The sequence below is a fragment of the Oncorhynchus nerka genome, linkage group LG22 (genome assembly GCF_034236695.1).
Source record: "Oncorhynchus nerka isolate Pitt River linkage group LG22, Oner_Uvic_2.0, whole genome shotgun sequence".
Classification (NCBI taxonomy): domain Eukaryota; kingdom Metazoa; phylum Chordata; class Actinopteri; order Salmoniformes; family Salmonidae; genus Oncorhynchus; species Oncorhynchus nerka.
In genome coordinates, this window is record NC_088417.1 from 39892661 (window position 1) to 39901072 (window position 8412).

The 8412-nt window shown below is 40.8% G+C and overlaps 1 protein-coding gene across 4 annotated transcripts in view; it reads right to left on the bottom strand.

The window, feature by feature from the left end:
• The window catches only part of LOC115105159 (voltage-dependent L-type calcium channel subunit beta-2-like), a 146307-nt gene extending 138779 nt beyond the window's left edge, over positions 1-7528 (bottom strand). For 3 of the 4 annotated variants that reach the window (XM_029626837.2, XM_029626835.2, XM_029626834.2), the window contains exons 1-2: positions 7034-7528; positions 4700-4792 (exon numbers count right to left, since the gene is read on the bottom strand). In XM_029626837.2, coding sequence (XP_029482697.2) covers positions 4700-4792; positions 7034-7111 — 171 coding nt within the window. In that variant the 5' untranslated portion in view covers positions 7112-7528. The remainder of the gene's footprint in view (positions 1-4699; positions 4793-7033) is intronic. The other variant, XM_029626836.2, reaches the window with a different exon arrangement.
• Between the last annotated feature and the right edge of the window lie 884 nt (positions 7529-8412).

Genomic DNA, 8412 nt, shown 5'->3' on the forward strand with positions numbered 1-8412 from the left:
CCTTCTCCTAAGCCATTTATTTAGTATTCATGTGCATTTAAAATAAATGGTTATTCTGTTATTATGATAAAAAACAAAAGCACTGCATATGTAACCAACAAGAAGCATCATGCTCGAATCAGTTGTCTTTGGCTCATAGATCACAAAAAATAAGTACAGTTGGAGACTTTGGTACATTCTCTCCACGTTTGGTGTATCTCTAAACATTGTCAGCAGGGCTCAGGTCTATAAGGTTGTCAGCGGTCTGAACAGAACTAGGTTACTCCATGCCCTGTCTGTGTCCCTTGTATCCATTACATAAAACCCCCTAGGGTTGCCAGATCTGATAAGGAAAATAGCCAATAGGACGCTTACGTAACCCCTTCCCCCCATTAATGGGAGAAAACATAATCTGGTTGATGAAAAGAAAAGAAAAAAAGTCTGTAATCAAGATAACGAAAAAGGGGTTTCCTGCGACCACACCACACCCTGCCTTTTAGACACCCCACCACCACTAGCTTCACTCCTATCCGTATGGAGAGAGGATCAGCATCCCAAATGGCATCCCTACTTACATAGTGCACAAAGTATTACCAGGGCCCATAGGGTGCATCATAGAGCACTATATAGGGCACTTTGTAGGTTATAGGATTACATTTGGGACGCACTCTGAGAATAATTCCATTTTGGACGCACAAAGGGCCTAAAATCTCAAACAAATCAGACTGCGATGCCCTTCAATCTTTTATCCCTGCGATTATACAGTATCAGTTACCATCCCCTCAATGACATTCAGCTCGGTTCCACTTTATTTATGGAATCCATCACGCAGTTTAGTCCTATAGAAACTACTCCTTCTTCCCCCAGAGCTGGGCTGTGAGTTAAAGCAGATAGTGACCACACCACCACTACTCCCACTGCTGACTGAGTGATCCAGACCGCCACTGCTCTCAACTTCCTCCATCCTATACGGTTAACCTCATGGGCAGTAAGAGTCACAGGGCACCTCCTTTCTTTCTTTCTTTGCCTTCTCTCTCACACTGTCAATTTAATTAAATTCAAAAGGGGCTTTATTGGCATGGCAAACATATACACTAGATGACTGACAGGGGCACTGTTTTGAAGCCAACCCAGACATGTTGGTACTAATCCTCCTTTGTAAAATAGATTTTTGAAGCTATAGAAATGCATTTATTCATGTCTACATTCGTTTTTGCCAGGTATATTCTATTACAGACACCTTAATGCATATGTTCAAATTATATGTGAGCTAAACATAACATTTGTTAATGTAAAAATCCTTAAGGTATATTTTTTAAGAGTACTAATGTTACTGTCCCCACTACAACAACAAAAAACTGTAATACGTGTAATTTTGTTCTTGAAACGTTTAATTGAAATACTGTAGAATTCAATTTATTCTGAAGAGCCTCCGATGTACTGAACACTCTGAACACTCGCCCACATGAATGCTGGGATTGAGTCACCATTGCAACAGGTGTGGTGTTGAGGGAGACGGGAGAAGAGTAGAAGGCACTCAACCAACTTCAGACAAGTCGCAACCCAAAATAATATGAGCATTTGGAAGGAATAGGAGAGACTCCAACACTTGGCACACAATGGTTGAATCAACGTTGTTTTAGAGCTGGGCGATATGGATAAAATTGACCAATGAGCTGGGCGATATCGCAATAAATTGACCAATCTTTTTGGCTATAGACACATATTTTCTCTAGTGCCAAGTAATTACAACTGAGATGGAAAATAAGCTACAATGAAATGTTCCATACGCACAAAATGCTTATTTCTCAAAAATGTTATGCACAAGTGTATTTAGATCTCTGATAGTGAGCATTTCTCCTTTGCCAAGATAATGCATCCACCTGAAAGGTGTGGCATATCAAGAAGCTAATTAAACAGGTGCACCTTGTGCTGTGGATAATAAATGGCCACTCTAAAATGTGCAGTTTTGTCATACAACACTATGCCACAGATGTCTCAAGTTTTGAGGGAGCATGCAATTGGTATGCTGACTGCAAGAATGTCCAACAGAGCTGTTGCCAGCAAACTGAATGATAATTTATCTACCATAAGCTGCCTCCAACATCGTTTTAGAGAATTTGGCAGTATGTACAAGCGGCCTCACAACCGCAGACCACGTGTAACCACGCCTGCCCAGGACCACCACATCCAGCTTATTCATCTGTGGGATCGTCTAAGACCAGCCACTCGGACAGCTGATGAAACTGAGGAGTATTTCTGTCTGTAATAGAGACCTTTTGTGGGGAAAAACTCATTCTGATTGGCTGGGCCTGGCTCCCAAGTGGGTGGGCCTATGCCCTCCCAGGCCCACCAATGGCTGCGCCCCTGCCCAGTCATGTGAAATCCATAGATTAGGGCCTAATGAATTTATTTCAATTGACTGATTTCCTTAAATGAACAGTAACTCAGTTAAATCATTTAAATTGTTGCATGTTGCATTTATATTTTTGTTCATAATAGATGAAAACAGTACTGGTTGATTACTTTTTTCAAATCCAATGTATTTTCCACGTCAGGGCCGGTTCCAGGCATAAGTGACAAAAGCAGGGGTCGCTTAGAATACACTAGGTGCAATTTAGAAGTTTGGTTGAGAATCAGCAGTTTTTAGCATTTTTTCTCTTGTTATGTCCGTCACTGACAGTCCCTCAATTAGCCATGTCAGCTAACAATTTTTTGATTGGTAGTTAGTCTAGCCAGCTTTCTAAACTTGTAGTAAACATGGCCGAATACCGACCGGGCACGCAGGGCACGTGCCCTGACGCCTTGACCTCCAGGTGGCCCCCCATGATTTTGAGAGTCATTCTCACTCAGATATCACATTTATATGCCATAAATCACTAAATGTACCTCAAACTATTATTATAGTTTTAAAAAGATATCCAATTTCAATATGTATACATTTGGGGCTGAACATGGTAAGAGTCATGATAACAAAGAGGGAAGATGATTAGACAATAAAAAAAATGGCGGAGAAGATTAAAAGGAACTTGACAGCTTGATGAATAGGCTAGTGAAACAACACATTTTCCTCCTCATATTTGAAACCCAGTTTCCAGAATGGTGTTAGTTTAAAGTTTTAAACACTGCAGCCTCATACTTGTGTGAGAAGTGAAAATAATCATGTCCAACAAGATGGAGAGAGTGAGGAGGAGGGAAAGAAGGTCAGCTTAACCACTGTTATGATAAAACAATTCACAACTGTGTATTTATGTTAGTTCCTAACAGAGTTCCTGGAATGGCTGCTATTCCTGGGGTCCTCTTCCAGCAAACATCTAAAAGGGGATACTATGTCTGCTCTTCGATTTGCCCGTCTGATCTTGTTAGAACCTTTGCCCCCTCTCTGTTTTTTTATATCTCTCTCTACTTTTCTCTCACTCCCCATCCTACTTGCTACATCATGTCTGGGTATCTCTCTCAGTAGGGTTGTGTCTCAGATGTACGTACTGTAGTTGCTTGTCTGACCCTCGCACTGAACAACATTCCTGCCTCTCTCTCTTTTTATTTTTCTCTCTGCTACTTTTCTTTCCTCTTCTCTATCCTAATTTCCACTTAAATCCTGGTATCTCCTGCAGTGTTGTGTCTCAGATGTAAGTTACTCTCAGTCTAATTGAGTTTAGCCACGATGACTCAGAGACGTTAAAGGGGGTGGGCCTAATGAGCCTGTTGGAATACCCAGGGGGATTGTGGGAATGGACGTGTGACAGCTTCACAAGACCAGTCTTCCCTCGGGGGTCGAGGGGGAAGGGCACGACATATCACTGCCGAGAAGACCTTCATCACCACCCCTAATCTACCCAGTAGGTCCTCGCTGATCAGCTGTCTGCAATATAAACACATGGAAAAAGCAAATGCGAACATCTCGTAGCCTCAATACAAACACCTTTTCTGTCTGAGAGAAAGGAGGTGGCAATTCCACAGCGTGCCATATTGGTCCGATACACTTCGATTGGCGACAAAGAGTAGGCGATCTTTATCTCCTCCAAAAAAGGCAGAAATATTTCGGCAGAGGCGCCTAATCCTTAACCCGGTCTCTCCCACTCTGTCCCTGCAGGTCTGCTGCTCAACAAAGACCAGACACCGTGAGTGCTTCACATACACACTGTGTAGCACAGAGGGTCTGCTTTATAACAGGCCACAGTGTCAGCAGCCACTCTCAAGTACTTTGACTGCAAAGCTAAAGAGCCGCCTGCAGTTCACAGAGACAGTTAACATCCTGAACCCAAGCTATGTTTATAACGGGGGCTTTCATTGCAACATGCATTGATTTATATCAATGACTTTGCATTTTTTTGCTCTTACGCCAGTCTGAACATACCGGCTATGTACTGTAAACCATAGAAATAGAATGTTCTAATTACAGTATATGCTGTAAACATCCAGTGCAGACAAGATGTCATAAGTGTCCGATGAACGGTTATTGAATCATATATGCCTTGAGATATCATCACATTCATTCCATTAAGGTTACACTCATGGCCCATCTCTAACACATTCACAGTCAGATCACTCTCACACCACACACTCTCACTTTGGCTCAGATTCACACTGCTAACAATTGAAATCACTGCCTTTACAGAAAAGTAGAGACCTCCAAGATACCCAGGTGGTAAACGCCTTGTAAATGGAATGTGTCTTCCCTTTAGATAAGCTGAACACAATGTGCTACTGCTTCCCTTACCTGTCGCACAAAGCTGTTGGTTGTTGTATCTGAAGAGGTGCTGCCGTCTGATCCTTTGAATCTGCCTTTTCTCCGTGCTCCTTTTCCATGTGACTTTAGCAGAAGGAGAAAACAGAAGAATAAAATGAAAGGACCATTATCAGCAGGTAACACAGTAGAACCTGAAAAACAAGACATATTGGGAATTCATTGTTCATAGAGTGCTATGAGCAAAGATTCTGGTGACGTTGAGACTGGTGTTTTGCGGGTACTATTTAATGAAGCAGCCAGTTGAGGACTTGTGAGGCATCTGTTTCTCAAACTAGACACTCTAATGGACTTGTCCTATTGCCCAGGTGTGCACCGGGGCCTCCCACTCCTCTTTCTATTCTGGTTAGAGCCAGTTTGCGCTGTTCTGTGAAGGGAGTAGTACACAGCGTTGTAAGAGATCTTCAGTTTCTCGCATGAAATAGCCTTTCATTTCTCAGAACAAGAATAGACTGACAAGTTTCAGAAGAAAGTTCTTTGTTTCTGGCCATTTTGTGCCTGTAATCGAACCCACAAATACTGATGCTCCAGATACTCAACTAGTCTAAAGAAGGCCAGTTTTATTGCTTCTTTAATCAGAACAACAGTTTTCAGCTGTGCTAACATAATTGCAAAGGGTTTTTCTAATGATCATGAGCCTTTTAAAATTATAAACTTGGATTAGCTAACACAACGTGCCATTGGAACACAGGAGTGATGGCCTCTGTACGCCTATATTCCATTTAAAAAATATGTTGTTTCCAGCTACAATAGTCATTTACAACATTAACAATGTCTACACTGTATTTCTGATCAATTTGATGTTATTTTAATGGACAAAAAAATTGTTTTTCTTACAAAAACAAGGACATTTCTAAGTGACCCCAAATGTTTGAACAGTAGTTTACATATTACCTCATTTACCTCGACTAACCTGTGCCCCTGCACAATGACTCTGTACCGGTACCCCCTGTATTATAGCCTCGCTACTGTTATTTTACCGTTGCTCTTTAATTATTTGTTATGTTTATTTTTTACTTATCTCTTTTTACATAACACTTATTTTTCTTAAAACTGCATTGTTGGTTAAGGGCTTGTAAGTAAGCATTTCACTGTTGTATTCGGCACATCTCACAAATACAATTTGATTTGATTGGACTTATCGGGAATATACAGTGCTGTATTACAGGGATGAGGCGCTCATGTTGCTAGTAGCAACTGAAAAACACCCAACCATCACAAATATGCTTTTTTTTTTATTCCCACAGGTCATGTAAAGGATGAATATAAAAATATAGCTATTCTTTTGGTTACTTAGAAACCGGGTATGTATGTCTATTTACTCGAAAATACCCATTTTGGCGTAGGCACTCAATATGCAGCGAAGTTAGGCAATGCTGAATGCCATTTATAGTGCATATATTTGCTACCTTTTTTATAAGAGTAGTAGTCATTTGACAATTCTGAATTGAATTCACTACATTCATAAAGAGACAGGCAAGTGGAAATAGTGCAGCTTCCAGTAGGCTACTTCCAGCAATTTGCTCTTTCAGTAGATCAAAACCAAGGCTATTATACCGTGTACTGTAATGTAATAAAATCACACGTCAAGACCATATATTTACTTAATCAAAGCATGGCTGGGAGACAAACCTCAGCTTAGCTGTGGATCAACACCAACCCCTAGGCTACTGTAGCGGACAAAACGGCACTCCATGGTGAAGGAAGTTTCTGATGAACTTCACCAACGACATGGAGCCGAAACCAGGCTTTGTGGAATCTAGCTCCGACTACATCGATAGCCCAAAAAAATGTCAATTATGAAAACGGCCACCTTGTAACTATATTTGTCCTCTGTAGTCGCAGTGCCTTTCTTTGTTTGCTGAAAGACATACATTTTCAATAAACATGATTAAATATAAATACCACCACTGACGGTTTCCTTGTTAAGATTCAATGAGATGCCACCTTAGTGCAACAGCAGTAAGCAAACAGTCGGTGGTTGTCTTTGAATAATGCTTATTGAAAAAGTATGGGTTTCAGCAAAAAACGAAATACAACTTGTGCAAATTACAGTTATAACTGTGTAACACGCCTGAAACAACTGTAACCTAGCTGTTTCACGTCACAGAAAAACATTAATCCTTATTAGCAAGTTATACCACCTGACATAACGCAGACTCCACCAACTTCCGGTTGGAGTTTACTTTTATGGCGTTACATTTGTCGCCAAGACGAGCGAAATGGAAATTTGGTATTTGCTGCTATTTATTAGCATACACATGCGATATAGGCATAGAAATCACAAAATACAACAACTGTGCATACTTGTAGTCCAGGGTTTTCGAGCGAATCCATGTGTCTGTCCAAAAGTGAGTGCGTATTTTGCAAGTTATTATGGACCATTTGACATCCAACCGTCGGTCTATCGTTGAGATAGAAAATACAATTTTTCAAGGGTCGGTGGTCATGCGTGGCTCCCCGATCTCTTCAAAATGTAGAGCCGATTTTTTTGTTTGATACGAAGTAACGTCCAAATGAATATAAATAGTTGTGTGAAAGAGACTTTGGTGGCGCAGAAGTGAAGTGACTCGCTCCTATTTTTCTCAGCCTCTGCTTTGCAGTCTTAAGTTTGAGTCGGACCACAATCGGGTAGGCTTGGGAAGGAGGAGCAGTTTGCGCAAAAATCTTTTTCCTAAAGGATTTGTTTCCTCCGCTTTGGTGCACAAATAAAATATGACTGCATGTCATTCAAAAGCTCAGTTCCTTTACCGAATCTCTGCCCCTCACTCCCACGTTATCTCACAGGCAGTTTTTCCCCTCAACTGATAATAGCTGCTGGAAGCAGGTACACTCGCGCATATCCAGCAAAGGCACAGCCTATGCGTTGTCTCGAGCTACGGTAAGTATGACTAATCATAGCTGCTGGAGTTTTTAGTATAACAATAGTTCGTTTTATGATGGGGTTGAATCCAACGGTGGAGTTTTATGATGGGGTTGAAACCAAAAGGGGTTGATAGGTGTGTTTGTAGCCTAATTCATCTCGTTGACCAGACACTTCCACCAATGGATAATTACACTGAACAAAAATGTAAATGAAACATGTAAAGGATTGATCCCATGTTTCATGAGCTGAAATAAAATATACCAGAAATGTTCCATATGCACAAAAAGCTTATTTCTCTCAAATATTGTGCACAAATGTGTTTTCATGTTAGTGAGCATTTCTCATTGCCAAGATAATCCATCCTCCTAACAGGTGTGGCATATCAAGAAGTTGATTAAACAGCATGATCATTACACAGATGCACCTTGTGCTGGGGACAATGAAAGGCCACTCTAATATGTGCAGTTTTTGTCACGCAAACACAATGCCACAGATGTCTCAAGATAGGTAGATAGAGCAATTAACATTAAATTATCTACCATAAACTGACTCCAATGTCGTTTTAGAAAATTTGTCAGTACGTCCAACCGGCCTCACAACCCCTTACAAAACAATATTGCAGTTTTGAAACTGCAGTAAAAGGACAGTAACTGCAGTCGACTGTGGTATTTTGGAAGTAGTAATTGCAGAATAACTGCAATCTAACTGCAGTTACACTGCAAAATTCCTGCTATAAAAAAATGGTTTTGGATGCAGTATTTGCAGAATAACTGCAGTGTACTGCAGTTGAACTGTAGCTATACTGCACTTTAACTGCAGT